Source organism: Notamacropus eugenii, chromosome 5, assembly GCF_028372415.1.
Source record: "Notamacropus eugenii isolate mMacEug1 chromosome 5, mMacEug1.pri_v2, whole genome shotgun sequence".
Classification (NCBI taxonomy): domain Eukaryota; kingdom Metazoa; phylum Chordata; class Mammalia; order Diprotodontia; family Macropodidae; genus Notamacropus; species Notamacropus eugenii.
In genome coordinates this window covers 442,309,954-442,334,374 of record NC_092876.1, presented here as the reverse complement: position 1 = coordinate 442,334,374, position 24,421 = coordinate 442,309,954, and the positions used below count along the sequence as shown (strand labels likewise).

The 24,421-nt window shown below is 35.8% G+C and overlaps 1 protein-coding gene across 9 annotated transcripts in view; it reads right to left on the bottom strand.

The window, feature by feature from the left end:
• DMD (dystrophin) overlaps window positions 1-24,421 on the bottom strand; it is a 2,329,373-nt gene that overhangs the window by 1,795,034 nt on the left and 509,918 nt on the right. For all 9 annotated transcript variants that reach the window (XR_011968542.1, XM_072616876.1, XM_072616880.1 and 6 more), the window contains exons 3-4: window positions 17,929-18,021; window positions 11,670-11,747 (exon numbers count right to left, since the gene is read on the bottom strand). Coding sequence is in view for 8 of the 9 variants with exons in the window: in XM_072616876.1 (XP_072472977.1) it covers window positions 11,670-11,747; window positions 17,929-18,021 (171 nt within the window). In the remaining variant the exon portion in view is untranslated. The remainder of the gene's footprint in view (window positions 1-11,669; window positions 11,748-17,928; window positions 18,022-24,421) is intronic.

Genomic DNA, 24,421 nt, shown 5'->3' with positions numbered 1-24,421 from the left:
TGGAAAGATGACCTTTTTAACCTGTTACCATGAATTCAAGTCCAAGCTAAATAGGAATTGGGTCAGTTAGGTATTGCATAGGTTATGGAGTCAGGAAGACCCAAGTTCAAGTATGGCCTTAGACATTTACTTAGCTGTGTGACCCTGGGCAAGTCATTTAACCCTGATTGCCTAAAAAAAAAAAAACCAAAAAAAAAAAAAAAAAACCAACACGAATAGGAATAACTGATTTAGTACTCCTCTAAAGTTTCCTAACATTCTGAGGCTACTGTGCTAGCCAGTATGACTATTTTGTTTTTACATTTGCTCACAGGTTCATATGATTCTTTCATATCTTGTAGATTTCCTGATATGAGTGAAATAAAGAATGTACCCTACTTGATACCCATATAGTACAATGGGCATCTAGGCAAGAATGAGAGACCCAATTATGAAGAAGTAGACATGAACCATACATAAGGTTCATTATAGAAATGTTTAACTCTAGGTGATAGAAACAAACTAGAAAGAAAATAAAATGACCCTCATAACTATAGAGTGTTAAAACAAATTAATATACTTTTTCCCTTTAATAAAAACTGTTTTCTTCCAATATGTCTTTAATCTTTCTTAAAAATTTCCCTTTAAAAAAAGTATCACAGTTTTCCACAGTACCTTCCCCTCCCCCTAATAGAGAGCCATGTTATATAACAAATAGTGTTTTTTAAGACCAAAAGAAGAGGGAAAAATCAGTAAACAAATAAATCCATTGGAAAAAAAATTTGAAAACATTTGCAGTATTTGATACCTGTAGTCCTACTGATGTGGTACCTGGGTGCTTATACTCAGACCCCAATTCCAGGACCATATTTCCCTCTAGTCTCAAAAAACACTACCTTTGGAAGTTTCTCCCCAGCCCAAGGATACTATGCCTAAGAATTACTTATAAGTGGGCCCCAATGAAATACTTATCTCTCTCTCTCTCTCTCTCTCTCTCTCTCTCTCTCTCTCTCTCTCTCTCTCTCTCTCTCTCTCTCTCTTTCTCTCTGGTACAGCAACAAACCTCACCTATAGGAATTATTTGTTTGAACTGGCTATTTCCAAACTCATAAAGATATCTGGTACACACTGGACTATCTATACCATCTCCTGTGAGCTGAGACAAGGAGCAGAAGCAGAGAGATGCCTGCTTGTGATCCCAGGGAAGAGCTGGGAGTGGCAGTCCCACAGAAGAGGAGCCATCTGGTTTGGAAATCAGTCTCCAGTCAATATGAGACAGGACTTTACTTGGACACTGTGTATTGATTAAGGAGATTGTTCTTGCAGTGACCTAGGGGAGGATGATGTGGTATTTTCTGCTGCTCCTTAAGGATGCATTATGCTAGGAGAGACTCTACTCTGGGACCCCCTGACCTTGGGGATATATACTATGTGCCATATGACATACTGAGTGTTATCAAATACAGAGATGTATTAGGCGACACCTTTTGCTCAAGGATGTTGCTGCGAATGCTCCGCTTTATTCAACAATGTTTAGTTTATTGATGAACAGAGAGTTCATTACACTATGCTATTAGACCCTTTAATCATTCACAGGAGCAGTCCTGAGATGTGCTATCAGGATTTGGCATTACACATATCAGACCTAAAAACCACACTTCTTCTCACCCCACTCATCCTCCTTTACCTGGGCTTTTCCTGGTGAACTCTGGATAAAACACCTGCTCAGTAGATACAAAAAGCCCATGTTCCTTTAAGAACTGACCACTCTTTAACCACTCTTTAATCCCACCCTGAATCACCTAATTGGAATCTTTGGCTCATGTTTTAATTGTATCTCTAAAGTCACAGATTCCTTAAGAACTTTTTGCCCTCTGAATGTGTAAAAATTAACATTTGCCAACTTGACTTAAAGATTGATTGAGTCCATGGATTTATTCCAGATGATGCTGCACTGTATTTTGGTCCTTGGGGGGAATCCCTGAACTCCTCAAACCACTCACTACAACCTGTATGGAGGGGTGTTTGGGGGATTTCCTATCATAACTCTTGAACATTAGTACACTATTAAGAGAATGGATGTTTATTATTCTGTTAAACAACAGTGTTTTGATCATTTTGTTTTTAAAATAAATTTGATTTAGAATTCTCTGAGATCATAACCAATTTAATTAAATTACTCAAAGAAATTATATTTCCAAATTACAATCCAATCCCTATCTAGGGATACAATTTCAGTGCTACAACTATTTTTAGTGGAATTTTGACTTCTGAGCTCAATCCATCAACAAACATTAATCTCATTACTATAGGGAACTTCAAATATGTGTGTATATTTAAATATATGTTAAATATGATACACATATATATTAACAAGATGCTAGAAGAGCAAAGGGGCTAGGTGGTGCAGTGAATATAATGCTAGACCTGGAGTCAAGAAGACCTGAGCTCAAATGTGAACTCAGACCCTTACTGTCTGTGTGACCATAGGCAAGTCACTTAAGCCTGTTTGCCTTAATTTCCTCATCTGCAGAATGAGCTGGAGAAGGAAATAGCAAAAAACTTGGGTATCTTTGCCAAGAAAATCCAACATGAGGTTATAAAGAGTTGGACATGACTGAAAACGACTAAGTAACAAGAAGAACACTGAGAGGTTGAGATATTGCCTCTGGTACCACAGATATTAATGTCAGAAATACAGCTTAGACCAACGTCTTCCTGATTCCAATCCTGCCCTCACTATCTATGAAACTCTGCTATCTGACACGATAAATTGCACTCTAGAAAAAGTGTGAAGAAAACCCAAGGAAGTTTCCTTAATATAAAAGATAGAACCCCTGTGGAAAATTTAAACAAGGATATAGCAGAAAGTTTTACAGGACATTCAGAAATCGGTGGATTTAGTTTACTTCATTGGAGGGAATACTCAGAGATCCATTAAAATATTAGAATATCACAAAAATATGAAACCATACCTACTTAGTTGACTAATAATAATATTGATGTGGTTACAATAAAAACCTGTGCAATTTTCTCAGGTGAATATCTGATCATTTTGTCTGCTGAATTAGTGAGTATGAAAGTTTCCTGCAACTTTTAGTAAACTGTAGCACATTATCACACCTCAGACACCACCTGCCATAGTGGTCAGTATACCAATTATTCTCAAGAAAAAAATTGTTGTGTCACTAGAACTGAGGGTGAATTCATCCCTTTCTTTTTCTGTGCCCCCTATTGCCCTCTCCTTACCAATCCCTTCCCTGCTTTAGTCAGTGTTGAGGAATAAAGGTACAAGCAGTGGGGAAGAGCTGAGCTCCCAGTCAATCCTTTGTTCTATTTGGGGGAAAGAGATCTTTGGAAAATATTGCAAGAGGTCAAACCTAGCCCAGATTGCCAGAAATCAGCAATAACTTTTTTTAATTTCCATTTTACACCTCCCAGCCTCATACACATTCTCCATAGCACACTAAGCAGGCCTGAAACATGAACCTTTGTAATATACTCAAAAATGAATCGGGAAACATAAAGGCTGAAAGTGCATGTGCCTAAAGGCTGACAGAAAGCGAATAATTGTTCCAATTGGAGTCCTGCTCCCCTAACCCCAGCCCCTCAACCCCCTGCCTTTCTTCTATAATGTTTAGGCCCTTTCTCTTCACTGTCTTTTTCAGACAGTGAAGAGAGAGGTTAAGAATTTGAGAGAAAAGTGTTTGGCAGCAGCTCCTTCAGGCTGAGAATGCTATGAATGCAATACAGATGGAGTTTCCTACATAGCAAATCTGAATGTTCTAAGACATCTATATCCTCTCATTGTAATAATAAAAAAAAGATTTGATTTTTTTTTTCAATTCATATTAAAAACTGAAGCATGTTGATTTAAGGATGAAATTGAGTTTGGATGACAATGACTCTGGGAATGGATTTGAGATTTAAAGAATAAGCAACATAATTTAGCTTTGTTTGCATAATACGACTTATTACATGCATCATTTAAAAATTAGTGAGAAACAATATTTTAAATGAATATATTATAGTTCCATATCGCGGAGAAGCAAAAGAGAGCATTGGTTGGGAGGTTGGGAGAAAAAATGGGAGAATCCCCCCAAACTTGGGGGTCAGAGGTTCAACTCATTTAATAAATATTATTCTCTTTAAAAAAAATAATTCTTTTGCCTTAAAAAGAAGATTAAGAATACTTATAATTTTTATCTAAAAAGTGATTTGATAATCTCTTATTTTTATCAGTTTATAAAAATATTAACTTCCTATTCTTAAACAAGGGATATATATATATATTTCCTTTACACAAAAGTGCTCATTAGTATTCATTTCATTTTACATTCCATTCAGCTCATTGTTTGCCACTAACTAATGCTAGACTCTTGAGGAAGCTTTTTGCTTATTCCAGGCTTCATCTCTAAAGTGTGGAGTTTTAATTACTTTCTAATGTCCCTTCCAAACCAAAAATCTCCATAAGGTTCTAATTTGAAAGTAAGAGCAAAAAAGTTTCTTCCATAAGGCATTTGTCATACTGTGGTCAGGCTGAAGAGGCTATGCACTACATATGAAAGGAACTTCTCAAGAACATATATAAATTTTTAAAATATATTGCGGGCCATGTATCAAAAATGCAGGAATGGCCAAGGACCTCTGCTGTCCTGCAGATGTATTTTGACATTGAGAGTTGAGTTGGCTACATTTACACCATTTAAAATTTTAAGGCTTTAGGGAATGAATCATGTCTATTTTTCATTCGGAATTGAATACGCTCAAACTATTATTATTTCATGATCTACAGAGCTCTACTGACAACCCACAGAGTGTATCGACATGAGCCATTTTTTTTGGCTCTGGATTTACGTTATAGATTCTTTGATAGCTACTGCTGTAACTTTTTAAAGTTTTATTTTTAATACTGCTTGGATATAGAAGTTTAAGTTTTAGATGTTCTTTTTTTGCTATATAACAATTGTGTTTTAATAGAAAATAATTATTGCTCTAGATACTATGCATTTCAAGAGGTAAATTTGTACCTATTTGAGATAAGCCATGTGAATAGACAGTGGCATATCCTAGGGGAATATGAAAGAAGAATTATAAAGAGCCATCATGGTGATGTGGAAAGGACATTTGTATTAGAGTCACCTGAATTTACTTTCATTTTTCTAGCAGCTGGATATATTACATTGGCTGTCACAATATTACTGGGCTACACTTTCCTTTTCTGTAAAATAAAGAAGTGGAGCTACATGATTTTCAAACTCTAATACCTTATGATTATACACAAACAGACATACATACACAAACATATATACATATACACAAATATATGTGTGTGTGTGTATATATATATATGTACATAAACATGGCTATTTAGACAGATTTAACAAGCATTCCTTATCCCCTAGGTGCTAAGCACTTTACAATCATTACCTCATTTGATTTTCTCAACAAAGCTGGGAGTAATATAGTTATCCTCATGTTACCCAGGGGTTAAGTGAATTGCCCAGGGTCACACAGCTAGTAAGTGTCTGAATTTATATTTGAATTCAGATTTTCCTGATGCTAGTCCAGGGCTCTAAACACAACACAGAATAGCTTCTTCTACTAACTATATTTATTAAGAATTAACTCATTTTTATTCATTTATTAACAATAAATATGACATCTTTCATGTAGGTATGTACGTATGTACGTATATATGTATATGTTTGTAGATAGATACCGTCCTGTAAAAACCAACAGCATTACTTAAAACAAACAAATAAGCAAATGAAAACTAGGATAATAATATGGCACACAGTTCAGGCGATACTGGAAAAAAAATGTTGATACCATATTTATTAAGGCATCAGATAGTTTTTTTGTAATAAGAAAATGACAAAAATGTTGTAACACTGTAAGTTATCATTATCCATTTTTATCCCTTTCTGACTTTTCATTTATAAAACATAGAAATAAACCAACAGCTCATCCAATAAATACAAAAATAACCCAGTCCAGTGAAAAGAATGCTGCATCCATCTCAGCTTTGCCACTTACCTGAGTAACCTTGGGCAAGTCCTTTAAGCTCTTTATTTCTCAGTTCCCTCATTCATAAAACAAAGGGGTTGAACTAAATGAACTTGAAGTCCCTTTTGATTCTAAATCTATAATCCTATAAGGCTTTGAGCCATTACTACCACTGATTACATAATTAAATAGTGTGTGTGCCCTGACAGAGGAATTCAATTTTGACAAATACTAACTTTGTGGAAGTGTTTTTTAAGTGAGATATTGCTACGTATCATGTAAAGATGATACTATCTTCAACTTTGAGTCCTTTCTACTTAAAAAAAAATCCTTTTACATTGTCGCAGTTGATCCTGAGAACTCTGTGAGATAGGCAAAATGAGTATTATTTTAGCACTCCAGAGATAAGGAAGGGGAGCTCAAATCAGAGGTAGCTAAGGACAAAGATAGGCCTAGGACTCAGCAGTTCCTTCTCTTTGCACTTAGGGTACATTTATTCATTGAGTATGTTGTATATACACATAAAAACCTAATTCACAGAGGATCCTTTTTGAAATCTTGAAACAAAATAATGTGAAGGCAACACAATCTTCCTGTTGCTCAGAATGTTACAAAAAATAAAGTGTTAATTCAAAATCACCAAGTCTGCAGTAACCCAGGCTGAGATTTTTCAAAGATGATTTTCCCATATGATTGATTAAATACCTGGAAGTTCAAAGGATAAAATTCATAGAACTCCTCTGACAATTCAAGAAACTGATCATCAAAGTGTCAAAAGTTAAGGATAGTATAGATTACTTCACCATTTCAATGATTCCTGACATTTGACTACTACTCATTCAATCCAAAATAGGAAACAATTTTTGATTATGTAATTAAGTGATAGGTGAAATCTGAATATTCTGAATACACGTCCATATCATTTCACATGTATTCACTTCCTATCAAGTCAGATTGAGGTGTCTATTAAAGTATATTTGCTTTTTTGAAATGTAATCTTTGAGGTCTCACTATCTGTGTCTAGGTGCTACAAAAGTCTGCTCCAAGTGGAGTCTTAAACCTCTATTTCTGATGACTGTTAATGTTAGAGATGTTCACCTACTGAGTTATGAGACACAGGAATTGTGCTCAGTTGGGCAGGACATGTTGCAACAGCACAAATAGGTAACAGACAGATTTTTTTTTTCCCCTGAGAGAAAAGAACGTTAAACTAATATACTAATTAAATATTAACTGAATAATATCTAAAATTATGTAAAATATACCAGCAAACTGAAAATATGCTCCTGAAAAATGTCAGGAAAGGTAAAGGGAAAACAAGGGAAGTGTCATACTTAGAAGAGAGGGACCCCTCAGGAGGAATTAAGAAAGGGAGTAGATCTAGTTAATTAAGCATAGTGATACTTCAGGGGCTTCTCCATCAGCTCACCTTTGTCTGGAATTCCTTTAACCAAGGACAAAGTGGATTAAGGCAAACAGAGGTTAAATGACTTGCCCAGGGTCACATAGTAAGTACCTGAGTCCAGAACTGAACTTTAATTAAATTGTAGGTCTAGCAATTTATCGACTAAACCGCCTTCCTAGGGTGATAAAAAAAATAAAAAGACTAGCATGCTTATCAAGTCCCATGGCAATAAGAGATAAAAAACTTAAAATGTAGGTTGCTAGTTGAAGTAAAATCTTTGTCATCCCATCACTCCATCACAATAATGCAGGAATGAATCCATCAACAAGTATAAATGATTGGATCTATATTCAAAGATGGAGGAAGAGGTCAGTGAGCAGGAAGATAATGGATGCCTGACAAGGTTGCCCCAAAAGGATCATAGAAACTGAAGATTTAGATCTTGAAAAGACCTGGTCCCCTCATTGGACTGATGAGTAATTGAAGTCCAGAAAGGAAAAGTGCTTTGACCAAGGCTATCCATGTAGCTAAAGGTGGGGAAAAAACTGCTAAAGAATTGGGAGGCTGAGGATGCTTGTGATTTTCCACTTTGGTCTAGGATCTTCTTCTTTATTTACCACTTTTTAAATACATAGAAGCTGTATAAGGAGTAATCTTTGTACAGATTGGGAAGCAGATGACCTTGGTTCAAATGTCACCTCTGTCCTTTACTCCTTGATCCTTCTGGGCCAGTGTAATCATCTGTTAGATGAGGGGACAAACCATATGGCCTCCTGTGATAGAAACATAAGTTTTATAGGGTAAAAATGTTCTATCAGTGAGAACACTGCTTTTACGATATTTATTGTTATAAAATTTCTGGGTTTTGGTGTTTTCTGTTTGTTTTTTGGTGAAGGGAGTGCTTATTAGTATTTGGCTGAATAAAAGGTATAGCTGGGAGGGCTAAGTCCACATATGACAGTAAGTAGCATCTTTTATGGTTTGAGGATAAATCAGGAGCTAAATGCATTGTCTCAGTTCTTTCAGGCTGAGCCCTGAATATCATTTGATAAAAACGACAAAGTTGGAAACCAGCCTGGAGAGTCAAGGAAAATCAAGGACAGGGTCAACTTGAACAGATAATCTGAAACCAGGGAGGATGCAAAAGCTTTTGGTCAAAGACAGAGCCAAAGGTCAAAACTAAACAAACCCAAAGAAAAGCAGAAACTAACTAGGCACAGGAGGGTCATTAACTTGACATAAAGGCTGCTACAGGCAGAAAGCTTCCTTTTTTTCTGCTTTAGCTGAAAGAAATAACTAGCTTCCATTGTATGCCAGTCGAGAATATAGAGGTTCAAAGTATAGTATTACACAATGATCCACTTCTGGCAAGAGCTGACAAATTTCCAAACCCTAACCCCTGAAAATTTTTTTTTGCCTCTGCCAAAGAGTGCATTTTGAAAAATCAATGGACTAGTCAATAACAGGAATGTGAATTCATTAGGTTGCAGTTACCACAGCTATAAAGCAGGCACACTAGAACTTACCCTGCTTCAGTAAGTTGTTGAAGGGTCAAATGAAATAAGGCATGAAAAGGACAATAGAGATATGAATTTCAGGAAGACTGGGGTTTGAATCCTGTCTCAGATACTGATTAGCTATATGATCCTGGTCGAGTCACTCATCAGTTGAAATTCTCTATCATACATCAATTGAAATTCTTCATCATACCAAGAACTTCTTCACCAGTGACTTCATTATCTTTCAAAATATCATCACTTTTGCTACTCAAACTTCATCAGTACCCTCTGCCCCTAGGACCTCTCTGATTGGAGAGTAGAGCAGAAAGATCCTTTCAAAATCACCAGACACCAAGGGCATCTTTATGTCCTACTTGGGTTCATTCCTTTGATCTTCTCTGCCATGTCACAGCTCTGGTTGCCTTCCTACACCACCAGCCCCTTCAATATCCTTTTGTGTATTGTCTTTCCCCATCAAATGATTAGGTCCTTGAAGGCAGGGGCTGCCTTTCTTGTCCACCTTAGCACTCTGCTTAGCACACTATCTTTGTTCAGTTGTTTCAGTCATTTCTGACTTTCATGACCCCATTTGGGGTGTTCTTGACAAAGATATTGGAATGGTTTGTCATTTCCCTGTCCAGTTCATTTTATAGATGAGGAAACTGATTCATATAGGGTTAAATGACTTGCCCATGGTGACATAGCTAGAACATGTCTAAGGACAAATTTGAACTCAGGAAGAGGAGTCTTCCTGACTCTAGCTCAGACATTCTATCCACTGTGCCACCTAGCTGCCAAGTAGATATGTGGTTTCATATATTTTTTACTTTATATTACCAACATTTTTCTTTCCATGGGCAAAATCATAATAGTATTAAAGGAGAAATAGATTCAGCTATGCAAATATAGCTTTTATCATGATATTTCAAGAACAAATGTAGGTACAAAATTGAATCTATTATATAGTGAACTTCATGAAGAACTCACAAAAAAAAGATCCACGTATAATAATAAAAGTCCTATCACTCAATGAAAAATATCAAATAAGAGGGTAGACATTAACTAAAAGGACTCCATTTTGTAAATAGGACCTAATAAAGTTGATTATCACCTTGAAGAAAATTCAATCATATCAAAAGAAGGCAATCAAAGCATACATGATGTTTCTTTAAGTTTGTGTTTTCATTTACTTCACATTTGACTTTCATATGGAATTCATTTCTGTATGCTTATGAGAATACATGTATTTAATAGATGTTCAAATGCACTTTGTATCTTTAAATGACTTTACTAACTTTATTAGAACCTGATTATTTTATCACTGATCTATAACTTATAGTCTTAGAGAATTATCTGAGGCTCCCAGATGTTAAAAAACTTGGCTGTGATCACAGAGCTAATTGAATGTCTGAGGCCCAGATTTGAAGTTGACTTTGCCTAGCTCCACATTTAGTACTTCATTCCCAGTGCTGCACTGGTATTTATTTCATGCATGTCATGGGAAATGGTAGAAAAAACCCTTCCCTTTCAAATACTAATGCTGCTGTAATATTTTTTCCTATAGCCAAATATGAATCTCAGTGATCACCTCAAATTATAAACCAATACATGGACTGAACACCAATACATCAAGTGACTCACTCCCCCCCAAAATATAACCAATATGAAGTCACAAAGTAGATATGTTATTATAAATAACAATTTATTGTTATTTTAAAATGAATATAATAGTTTATATTTATCCTTTAGAAAGAGATATGATACAATTAGGTAGTCACTAAAATTTTCTGGTAAAGTTATAATTGGTCAATTAGAAATCTGGTGAGAGGATGAGGTGAAGGAAATATTCATTCCAGTGCTATGAAAGGGAAAAATTAAATTTGAAAAAAACATCGGAATAGATAATAGAGTTTGTGTTCAAATCTAGCTTCGATATTTAAGTTATGGTTTCTTATTTTTTTAAGCTCTACAATCACATTTTCATCTTTGTGAATTGAAAAAAGAAAGAAAACAACTTTTTACATGAATTCATTTTCTCATTATTTTTGTTAAAATGAATTTGCCTAGATGTATTATTTAGGACTGTCAGGTACTAAACTCATAACTTTAGAGAGTTGCCTGGAGCACCAGGAGATGAAGTGAATTGTCCAGGGTCACAAAGCTATCATGGGTCAAATGCAGGATTTGAAACCGGATCTTCCTGACTCTAATGCTAGCTTTCTATTGCTTCTGGGTCAAAATAATGATATTTAACGGAATAGAAATTTCCCTCCAGAAAAGGAACTATGGAAATTCATGTGTTATATTTGATCATTCTTATGAACAGTTTTAATTAAAACATCCTCATGCTGATCTGCCCACCAATCTGCATAATGAATGCATTCAATTCCATTCAACAAACAATTATTCAGTATATCTCTTGTTACAAGGCTTATTATTCCAGGCATTTGAATATACTGCAGTTTAAATATAGTCCCCAAATTGTGAGTACATGTAACAAAAGCCTCAGAATTGTCCAAAGGCTTTGTTTATTAGGTTTCCCCCCCACAAAAGCCTACAGATACTTTGTTATATTCAGAGAAAGCATCATCTTTACAAGAATCACTTTCTGAATAAAACGAGTCACCTGAAGCAGCCCATCATGCACATATAAGGCTGGTGTGATTTGTCACATGCCTTTGAGTCCTCTCTCCTGTATCAGATGCCTGAGCCAGCTCCCTGGACATGCCCTATGCTGGTCCACCCCGCACGCCAACCCTGTCAAGGTGATTACTTACATTATTTTTCTGCAAGACCTGCAGCGCCTTGTTGACATTGTTCAGAGCGTGAACTCTTGTGGAGCCTTTTTCTTTGGGCTGCAAGCAAAAGCAGATATTTATTGGCCAGCACAGAAAACAGGCATTTATTTCATGTAATGAAGACACTTCACAAAATTTACCCTTCAAGTTTCAGTTTTATGATGTTAGGAAAATGATGTAAATATGGGAAAAGAAATTTAGAAAGGAAGATGTCCACTGTTAAGAATCATGGATACAGAGCATCTAATTTGATTTATGCCTCCCCTTTTTTGGCATTCAATGTCCCAAGCTTCATGTAACAACAAAACTAATAACAGTATTATTGTTATTATACCATCAGGCTATTTCTGTTATTGTTATTTTGATAGCTTCTTGGTTCCCATGACTAATTTAGAGTCAGGACCATGATGAGCCATGTAAGACTATCAGTTTATGCAATGTAAACTTGCGGATATCTCTTGTATTGTCAGTTCATTCACATGAGTTTAAGGGAAAGTTTAGAAGAGGTTTCCTCCTTACTTAAATAAGGCAATATAACATAGTACCGAAAGTCCCAATTTCTGCTCACAATGTCAGTTTGTTTGTACAACTCAGGCTCAAAATCAACGAACATGGATTTATCAAGCACCTAATATGTGCCTGCCATCGTGCTGGGCCCTGGGAAGAAAGGAAGAATCTACCTGAAAATTTCATACATATATACATATATACATATATACATAAATATATATGCATATATACACAAACACACATACATATATACATACACATGTGTGTATTATTTATGTATACCTAAATATATTATATGTGCTATAACATAATTTTGCATATTTATATGTATATATATATGGACATATACACACATACCCATTGAAATCTGTGAATTTAATTGGTATAATGAACTCCAAGTTAGGAAATTCCCCCTACTACATCTATATCTATATCTTTACATATATCTGTCTATCTACATATATGTAGGTATGTGTATACATATATATAATATAGATATTTACATATGCACACATTCATCTAGAATAAGTCTGAAACAAATACAAGGCAGTTTTGTGAGTAACAACTAACAACCAGGAGATCAGGAAAGATTTTGAAAATAATGTGACCCTTGATCTATGTCTTGAAGTGAGAGAGTGATGAAGATGGTGGGTTAGGGAAAACCAGTTGAAGTCTCTCAACATTCCCTTCCAAATGATTTTAAAATAATTTTTCAGTTCAAATTTTGTAACAGCAGAGCCAACAAAGAGTCAGGGTGAGACATTTTTCTGCCCTAAGAAGGCTTAGGAATTCTGCAGAATAAGGTTGTGACACATGTCCAGAACTTGTACATGTGAAAGCAGCAACAGTTGTCACAGCAGCACTTTCCAGACCTCTGAGGTCAGCGATAGTCTGGTTCACAGTTCTAAGGGAGATCTGACAGCTGGGGGGGAAGGGAGGTCACAAGTGAAATGGTCCCAGTTCCACGGCAAAGAAGCAAAAGAAAAAAATAGATTTAATTAAAAGGACTAATCAGGGAAACCACCTTTTGCTAATAGGTACTATAGACATTGAAATAATAGTAAAAAAAAATTATGATTAGCTTCTCTAATAAAGACTTCATTTTTCAAATGTATACTGGGTAGAGAAGTGATTCAGATTCATAAAAATAAGAGCCATTCCCCAACTGGTAAATGGTCAAAGAATATAAATGGACAATTTCCAGAAGAAGAAACCAAAGCTATCCATAGTCCTATGAAAATAATGCTCTGAATCATTACTGGTTAGAAAAGTACAAATTAAAACAAAGTTGAGCTACCACTTTACACCTATCAGAAATGACAAATGCTGGAGTGGGTAAGGGAAAAGTAGGTACACCAATGAATTGTTAGTGGAGTAGTGAACTGGTCCAACCAATCTGTAGAAAAATTTGGAACTACCCAAAGGGTTATAAAACTGTGCTTACCCTTTTACCCAGTAATACTACTTTGGGATCTAAATCACAAAGAGATCAAAGAAAAAGGGAAAGAACCTATGGTACAAACATATTTATAGCTCTTCTTTTTGTGGTGACAAAACACTGGGAATGGAGGGCAGGCCAATCAATTGGGGAATGGTTGAATAAGTTGTGAGATATCATTGTAATAAAGCACTATTGTGCCCTGGAAAATGACGAGGGGGTGGTTTCAGAAAACAAGCAAACAAAACCCATGACAAGACCTATAGGAAACTAATGCAAAGTGAAATGAGAAGAAATGAGAGATCAATACTAATACAGTAACAACAATGTTGTAATGATGATCAATTATGAAAAACCTGGGTATGCTGATCAATACAATGATCCAAGACAGTATCAAAAGACTCATGATAAAAAAAATGCTGAACCTGGAGTATAAATTATAGTTTTCTTTCTTTTTAAAAACATGATTAATATGTGAATATGTTTTGCATGATCCCACAGGTATAAATGATAACATGCTGTTTACTTTCTCAATGCATGAAATGGAGGGAGAGAATTTAGAACTCAAAATTTAAAAAGAAAAGAATGATTAAAAATAAATTAATAAATTAAAATAGAAAGAAAGAAAATATAGATGATGGAGAGTTTCAGCTAAAATGGAACAAGATAACAGTATAGTAAGAGACATAGAAGTAGGAAGGGATTTTCACCTTAATATATAATATTCTTAATATACAATGGTACTTTCTCCAACCCCTCTCTTTTTTTCTATGTTGTTTCTTTAGAAAATAATATACTCTTCCAGAGTCTCTTTCCACTCATTGATTACCAAACCACTATGTCTAAATTCTACTTTTTTTCCTTAATCTTTTTTGTTAAACCAGATATTTGATTTAATTGTCACATCTTTTTCCAGTTTTGCTTCCTGTGTCAGGGTCAGCCAACCTCTATGTATTTCCGGAAGGAATAAAAACAGGATGTTCTTTATCACTGGTTTCTATTTTCTGGTATATTTAGTAACTGGATAGTGGTGCTGTGTATTCTTTAAGGATTCCTGGAGCACTGATCAGCACACTAGACATGTGGCAGTCTCTTTGGACTGGTTCCCAACCAGGCATGTACTGACGCAATTGGATTCAAGACAAGCCCTGGTCATTGTATTCTTTCCTGGTCAGAGCCCTTTGGACTTCTGAGACCTTCTTTGGGATCTAAGTGACACAGGTGAGGAACCTTGTCTGGTATTCCATCTATCTAATTTTCATTCTCCCCACTCTCCCACAATGCACATCTTCAGACTCTAGCCTAATCCCTATGTTGGAATATGTGATTTTAATGGGTGTAATGAACTCCAGATTAGGAAACTTCCCCCCACTACATCTATATCTATACTTATATCTATCTAGCTACAAATCCATAGGTGTGTGTGTGTGTACATATGCACACACATCCCTGTAACGACAACATAGATTTATAAAAAGTTCCCTTAGTCCCTGGGGACTTAGGTGATTTATACAGGACTATACAGTCAGTTTGTTTTAAATAGTGGAACTTTATCAATAAAACTTCTCAACTCCAAGGTTGGATTTCAATTTACTATTGAAGCCAAATTTGTTTCACTATTATCTATACCTTGTACATCTATGTATAGATCTTTGGGGCCATGAGTAATTTTGGTAGAATAGTATAAAGCCTTCATTTATTCATGTAGATATTTCTACAAACAGTTGAGGAGAGCAGACCCATCTTCCTCACCAAAAACAGCAACTACTACTGACAAACTGGCACCAACAATCCAAGAAACAAGAGTTCAGGGAGTGGTAGCACTGCCCAGTCAGGTCCTTCTTTTAGATTAGTCATTATCCAAAGACACAACTGCTAAAGAGAAGGGGCCACCCATCCCCAGCAACTGCCAGTGAGTAGACAAGCCAAACCAGATGAAGCAGCAAGGCAGTTTAAAGAACAGAGAGGAATCACCATTTGCCAAGCAAGACCAACCATAACCATCACCTTGACTAACACCTCCCTTTCAGACCCCTTATACAGACAATCTAGGATCCTGAATCCAAGAGCCTTAGAAAGAGAAATTCCTCCATCACAGTACCTTCAACCATCATTCTGGGAAAAACACCTATGGAAATCAAGGTTGGCAGTAGTTCATTCAGGTAATGGAACTATAACTACCAAGGACCCAAAAATTAAATTCTTGCCACCAAAATCCTTGGCATTGTCAAATCATTCAAGATAAAAAAATATAATATTTTCCAGTGGAAATGATATTAAATAATGTTTACCATCTGATTTGCCACTGAATCCAAAGGACCACAGGATCTTTCTGATTTTCAACTAAAACTTTCTACAGGTGTTGTTTTCCTTACAATGTGAATTTCCTGAGGGCATGGACTGTCTTAGTTTTATAGCCCTTACTTAGCACAGCAATCTCCACATAGTAAGAGACTACTATTGTTTTATTTTTTCCCTTCATTCATTCATGACACAGATAACAATAAGATGATTAATCTTGGTGAAACAGAGGGATTGTGTGAGAGAGTGGTGGAATGAAATGCTGGATTAGTATATAAATAATAATCATGTTCATAATAAATCATCTTATAAAAACTTTCTATCATGTCATTTGATCTTCAGAAAAAAACATTCAAAAGGTAGATAAATATTATTATTATTATTTACTCCATTTCGTAGATAAGGAAACAGGCTTAAAAAAATTAAGTGACTTCTCCCATGTTAAACAGTGAATGAATATCAAATCTATGACTTGAACTCAGACCCTCTAAATCCAGTCATCCAATAATTTAATACCAGGCTGGAGTCAGTACTTTATCCTATAAGAGATACAGAGACATAGAAGTTTTATCTTTTGAATGAGGGAGGAGTATGCTTAAAACAGTGATTTAGGCAATATATATTGAACTATCAATATAACAATCCCAACTCTAACATACTAGCTTTGTGATTCTGGGCAACTCACTTAATTTCTGAGTGGCCTGGACGGATTTTTATCTCTATGGGTCTAGGACATTTCTCCCGAGGCATTCTTTTTACCAGGGAAATCACAGGTCCAGTTAAATATTTGTCTGCGTATTGAAGATGATGATGATGATGATAAACAGGATGGAATGAAGAGGTAAGGCTAAATGCAGATAAATTAATTTTAAAAAGCAATCCAGGTATGAGTCAGCTGCCAGTATGGAAATTGACATCTAATACCGTTTCCCTTACTATATGTCCTTGAACTTTCCATATCTTTATATAAGGTAGAACAACCTCTAAAACTATACATTACACAGATCAGGCAATCATTTGCAACAGAAGACAGTTTCTTCTTCTGGAGTTTCTTAAGTCACTGAAATCACAAGTCTAATACAAAAAAAAATCAAGACATAACAAGACCTATTATTTTTTACTTCTCAGGAAGCAATATATGTGTGAACAGAGGAGATAATAGTTGTGAAAACACTTTGAGCTCTTCTAAAGGAATTCACCACACATCTGATGTATTTTTACTCTATCTCTTACCAGAATTCTTGCTTGGTTCATATCATGGTGCTGAGGTGACCTTGAGATCTCAGATTATGCCAGCCTAACACCAAGCTGCCTTTGAGTATGGAGCAGTATGAGTTTCTTGAAAGCAAGAACTTTTTTGGTTTTTATCTTTGTATCTTTAGCAGAGTAACTTGCACTTAGTGGGCACTAAATAAATGTTTATGTCATTCGTTAAGTTCGAAATGGATTATTGCCAGGTTGGATGCATGAGTATGACTTTTCAGTCCTAGCCATTCCTAAGGACCAGTTACTAAAACATAGAAGGGGAAGTCTATCAGCCCAAGGGATACCTATACCTTTCTCTCCCCCTGAAAAACACAGATTCTTGGGTATTTGAACCACTGGAGTAACTATTATTATTCCTTACTCAATTAAAAGTTGGCTACAGATTAGCTACAATGGTTACAGCATATGATCAATTATTCAATGAGAATGCTTCAGGAAGAGTGGAGATGTAAAAGATTGCTTTTATTGGTAATTCTGAACTCTTAAAAATATAGCTGTCATCAGTAACTTGTGTATGTATAATTCAGTATATTTAAGATAATGGCCATGATAAACATTAAAATAAAACAGGATAATTGTCCACATGGTAACAGATATTGTGTCACACAAACCAAGAGTCATAAAAATAACACAATTTGCCATTAGTTATAGAATCATGTAACATTATGACAGTGTGAAATTCTAATAAAGTTTATAAGTGACTTCTCAAAAAAAAATACATACCAGTTTTTGACCTGTAAGACCTTCAAGAAGGTCCAAGAGTCTTCTTCCATCCTGAAGATCGCTGAAAAGGTCTTCAATGTGTTTCTTCCCAAACTAGGGAGAAAAATAGCCTGATTAATTGAATTACAAGACACATATGTTTCTTATTTCATGCATTTTCAGAAACTTTACCTTCTTAATTGAACTCCACCACAATTTCTCAATGTCCCTTTAAATAATCAAAAAATGGATTCATACTTCAGAGGTCAGCCAGTGTGATCCCTTCACTATACCATGGGGAAAACTGAGGCACAGAGAGCTGAAGTGACTTTACAAAGCTCAGATAACTAGGGAGAACTGACCTTTAAAACAGGTCTCTTGGAGCCTTACCAAGTATGTTTTTTCCACTCCTTTTTTATCTAGCTGTATGAGGAACAATATGTCTTGGAGGAAAATGAAGTATGCAGTAATAATAATAATTTATATTTTACAGTGTCCAAAAGTTTATTGCTCATTTGCCTATATAGTTTCACTTGAACTTCACAATAATTGTATTAGTTAAGAATCAGTGTAATTATAATCCACATTTTACATTGATGAAATTGAGGCTCGTAGGGCTTCAGGGATTTGCCCATTTGCATGTAACCGACAAGTGCCAGAGGGACTTTTCAAGTCTAGGACTCTCCTGACTCCAAGCCCTGAATTCTTTCTATAATACTTCTAAAAACAGGAGGCATATTAAGAACTTACTTAACATTTACAAGAAGACATAAGGCACATTCCTATCTGCTTTGCATAAGAAAGACATAACAGAGTTCCTTCCCATAAGCAGTTTACAACTGAATTTTCTCATCTGGACTATTATTTGAATAATATCTTTCAATAGAAGAAATTTCTTTTAAAATATGCAACTTTTATAGAAATACTCTCTAACAAAAGATACCACTAGAGACAAAGTTTCTAAGTGAGAAAAAACTTGTATAATTTAATCTTCTCTTTTGAATAGTTTCTCAATATCTGTAGTACAAAGAGGGTAAATTACCTTTGTAATCATGCTATTTAAATAGCCATTTCTTAGATGCAGTGCAGTTTCCCTCCCTAAAAATTGTCACCCATACTGTTCCCACTGAAAAAGGGGGGAAGAGAGGGGAAGAAAAAACTGAAAATAAAATATATTTGAACATTGTAAAATAACATATCAAAATACTGTAAAAGTAAATATATGTATATGTGGAGCCACATATATTATTTAATTCTGATAAAGATGGCAGAGTAGATAAAGTACTGGTCTCATAATCAGAAGACTTGGACTCAACTTCTGTTTTATACACATATATACATATATGTGTGTATACATATATATATACATATATATATGGCTATACTAGCTTGAGCAAGATGCTTAAACTTTTAGGGGGCCAATCAACTGTACTAGACTATAAGTTACAGAATAGTTGCTGATCTACATTGGTAAAGGTTGGATCAAATTCCCAATACCAATAAAGTCACAAAATCAAGCAACAACAAACAAGTCTGCATACCCCTAACCCAAAAATGTTGTCAGCTAAAAGTGAACTGTACAACAGGCAACGAATGCATCGTCATGTCACTAAAATTCAACTAACTATGGATTTTTGCTTGCTGAAAGGATTCACAGGGGCAGGTAGACCTGTTGAAGCAATCTGTTTTAACAGGGTCAATAAAAAGAGAGTGTAGGTATATTAGAACCAAAGGATGTTTATGTGGCTGTAACAGCAAGGACTCCAGCTCACAAAGGAGGGCTGGCGGCACAGGTTCGTAGCTCTGCTTTTCTAAGGGAAGAAACCTTAAAAGGGGTAAATAATCTTACTTTAATCATGCATATAAATCATTCATTTAATTCAGGAGTAAAAGTCAGCACTCTGAACTTCAGAGAAAATACAAACAAGTTACAAGCAGAAATTACAAACAGAGACCAACAGAAAGGGCTTCCAATTGTCTGACCATAGACAATGCATACATCATTACCAGAAAGAGAAGCACCATATCTCAGTTTTCAAAGCTGGAGGGCTCCTTAACAGCTTCCCAGAGTCTCTTCTGGCCTAATCACACAAACACTCTTCCAATGATTTAAGCCCCAAAGCAAAACCTCACCTCAGAGTATATACACTCTTTTCAGAGTCAGAGGGCATGACTCTTCATGACCCAGCCCCTCATTACCAATTAACAAAAGATGTGGACCTTCATAGAAAACAAGCCTCCCTAATCAAACTTCCCTCAATAGCCCCACCCGATGCCTATTAATGGGCAAGGAAGATTTTTAACTCCCATTACAGTGGTAGAAGTGAAAACTCATCAAGTTACACATCTCTTGATGCATAATCTATCTTTAACAAGAGTCAAACTAAGCATGAGGTAACTAGGCAGTGGAGTGTCTAAGGACGTAGGACTGGAATCAGGAAGATATGAGTTCAAATCCAATCTGAGAAATTTATTAGCTGTGTGACCTGTGACAGGTCTCAACCTCTTGTTGCTTCAGTTTCCTCATTTCTAACGTGGAAATAATAATAGCACCTACGTCCCAGAGTTGTTGTGTGGATCAAATGAGATAATAATTTTAAAGTACCCAGCATACAGTACGCATTATATAAATTTTAGCTAATATTATTTTTATTGTTATTGTTGTTAAAAGAAGAGATATATACATCTCAATAACTTTAGGCCAAATTTAACAGCATCTTTTTATTTGCCCAACTAGAATAAGCTTGGAATAGTCTAAACTTGTTGAACAATGGGTTTCTTTATTTTATACATTATTAACCAGCCCAGGACTGGCCTCCAACCTGTGAGTTGCCAGAACCAAACAATCAGAGCAGACTAGGGACATAACATAAATTTAATTAACTTCAAAGTGAGGAAGATGAGATATTAACACAAAGGTCCCCCCTCCTAAGAAAGAGGGCTTAGTACGCTGGACCAAAGACAGGTCTTATATACATCCTGGGCTGGACCATGACAAAATCATTTTTGGCTCTTCCATTACTGTTCCCACAGTCCCTATGGGAATAATATTGTCTCAGCTCTTGCCAGTCATGCCCACCCTGTGGCACACAAAACCAGAGTTCTGTGACAAAAACAAGAATGCAGTATCTGACACTGAAAACGAACTGGAACTGTGAATATGTGATGGATGACCCTGGGAAATAGGGGGAGCTAAATCCCTCAGTGAACACTTGGTGCTGGTCCAAGCAATATACTTTGCCAGAGGGTGATATCATCCCGAATGCAAAGGATTATAGTTATGCCAGACTCAGAACACAGCCTGCTTGCTGGGCCTTTGCTCTGGGAAACCAGGTATCTCCAAAATATTTTGATATACACATGGTTTTAGTCTCTACATCAAAATATATATTTTACTAATGTGTGTATGACTTTTGACAAGTTTTCAGTATTCATCAGTTTTTACTAGGAAGCAACTACTAGCATAAGTATATATGTATATATACATATATATGCACTAAAATAACAAAAAACAACTGCTCAAATATAAAATCACAAAGAAAATTTAAATTTACTAGAGAACCAGATCTTTAGTCTGTCAAAAATCACCTAGAAGTTAATGTTCAAGGATCAAATAATAAGAAAAAATGTATAAGACTTCTCCCATGAGTTCAGAGAGGATAATATTAATTTCATAACGAATAAATGAATGACTAATTTGAAACATGAATCTCCCTAGATGATGACATCAGTGACTCAAGGGCACCAAAAATGATGGATTTTTCCACATTAGAGATGGAGAAAAACATTGAAAATCATTCTTAAAAGATAATTTTTAGCAATGGAGGAATTTTAACTTTCCTTGTTTTTTTCTTATTTTGATTCAGCCTCTCATCCTCTGACAATCCTCAGGGCAAGTCTATCATTCTCAACTACATTTAGTAATGTTTTGATATGCACACACACATGCACACACACGCATATACACGCACACATGTGACTCCCTAGCACCAGTGGAATAAAATATAAAATACTCTCTTTGGTATTCAAAACATTTGTAGCTAGTCCTCATTCTACCTTTCCAATTGTCTTACTTTACTTACCTTACTCTGGGAATCATGGATATTAACAACATTGCTGTTCTCCCAAGAAGATTCTCCTTTTTCCCACCTTAAGTCTATTCCCTATGCCTTGGATTCTCTCCTTCTTCATCTCCAGCTCCCGCCTTCCCTGGTTTCCTTCAAGTCCCAATTAACCTCCACCTTCTAAAGAAGTCTTTTCCAATCTCCCTTAATGCCAGGGTCTTTGCTGATCATCTCCAATTTATCCTCTATATTTCCTGTCTTTACAAGCTGTCTCCCCTATTCTTCTGAGAGCTTTTTGAGAGCAGGGATTGCTTTTACCTTCTTTGTATTCCAGCACATAGGGCAGTTCCTGACACATACTAAGTGGTTAATAAGTGATTGTTGACTGAAACATACTATGGAACATTCATTATATGTGATTTTTCCAGGTGTCATTTTATGGGGCATTTTCCAGATCTCATGGGGAAGGTTGGTAAGCCGATGCCCCACTGAGCAATAACATGTTATCATACCTATATTAAAGCAATTCATCTTAATTCAATTGAAGCACAAAAGCGGAAGAGTTATTTCTAGCCTCTGATAAAAACTGCACCTTCCCTTAAGGTCCACTTCTGACATCACGGTCCTTTCTATAAACTATCCTTTGTCATTTGTCAGGATATTGTTCCCCCTGCATCCCAGGGATCTCTTTTAGGTAGAATTTGGCTCAGCAGCCTCTTTATTATCATCCAAGATATTCTTCTTTAGCAGGAGTCCAAGCAATATCCCTGTGGATCTTTCAGACTGCCTGACTAGATCATCAGTTAGGAAATAAGACGTTCTTTTCTCCCTCAAAAGCTCAATCTTCCAAAAAGTCAGATACTTCTCTGACCTAATCCAAGAAAAAATACACTCACTTAGTGCCTTTTTCTTATTTCAGAGGCAAGAAAAACAAACCCTCTCTTCTGTTTTATATCTCTTCTGATATCATTAAAATGCTCTTAAAATGTTTTGTGATTAAAATGAAACGTAATTGAGCAAAATCAGAAAATGGGAAGAAGGTAAAGAAAACTCAATCCAACATGGTAATATTTCTGACAAGACAGTTTAATAACACAATTTCTGTACCTAAATCTTATAAAATAAACTGCCAATTGCATGAGATTTCAACGGAAGGCTGCTCTTCAGCAGAGACTAAAATATAAATGATTTTTCTAATAATACTACCAGGGAATCTCATCTTGAACCTAGAGAAACACAACATTCGGGGAGTATTAATCAAGCCTTCCTTCTCAAATGAACTAAAGATGCTCAATGGAAAATCACATTTTTCTTTGTTTTAAAAAAATAGAGTTAGTATTGGGGCAGAGAAATATGGATCTTTAGACTGACAGGGAAAATTCATATGATGACATGTTTGGAGAAAAAAGATTCTAGGCTGAAATACAAAAATGCTGTTTTAATGAAAAATTAGACAACTGAAATTATACATTATCTCAGCAATATGAACCACTTGAGTTTGAAAGGCAAGTTTGGTTGCAAATGGGGAGTATCTGGGCCTGGAAGACTGACCTGAGGTCAAGCTGGCAGTATGGGATAGGTAAAAGATACCAGGAAAGCAGGCAAGACATCGCCACAACAGACGTACCCGAAACAAAACCGTGTGGTTTAATGGATGCTGAATAAAACACCATGAGAAATCTTAGCAGTATTCATTCAGTTGTTTAAATATTTTGGGGCCATAGTTCCATCATCTATTAAATTAAAAAGTTTATTTATTAGTTATGTGACCTTAAACAAGTCACTTTACTATTTCTGTGCCTGAGTTTCCTTATCCATCAGAAATAATAGAATGGGACTCAATGACCTTTAATAGCCTTTCTAACTAAATTGATGACACTAGATTTATATAGCTCCAAATTCTGTGTTCCCTGTGACGATAAGAACAGTTAGTAGGTAACAGATCTGGAATCGAGGGAGAAAATCTGGACAGCAAAAATTCTAAAATCTAGTAGGGAGATCAAGTCATCTGGACTGTTGCTGTTTTAGTCATTTCAGTTGTGTTTGACTCTTGAACTCTTTTAGGATTTTCTTAGAAAAGATAATTGAGCAGTTAACCATTTCCCTCTCCAGCTCATTTTATAAATGAGGAATTGTTGCAGCAAACAGGATGAGGTGACTTGTCCAGCATCCCACAGCTAGCAAGCATCTGAGACCAGATTTAAAGTCAGGCAGATGAGTCTTCCTGACTTCAGACCCAGGACTGTATTCACTGTGCCACCTTATTGTTAATCTAGTTCTAGTTCTAATCTGGGTTAGAATTCAGCTATTTCCTCTTCTGTACCCCAAGGAATATTATTTACCCATTTGCCTGCCAAACTTTCAGTTCAAAAAGTTATGAAAAATCGTATTGACCAATGGCTTGAAATAAATCAAGGCAAGTCAGTGAGTACGACAGAGATCGGAGAAAT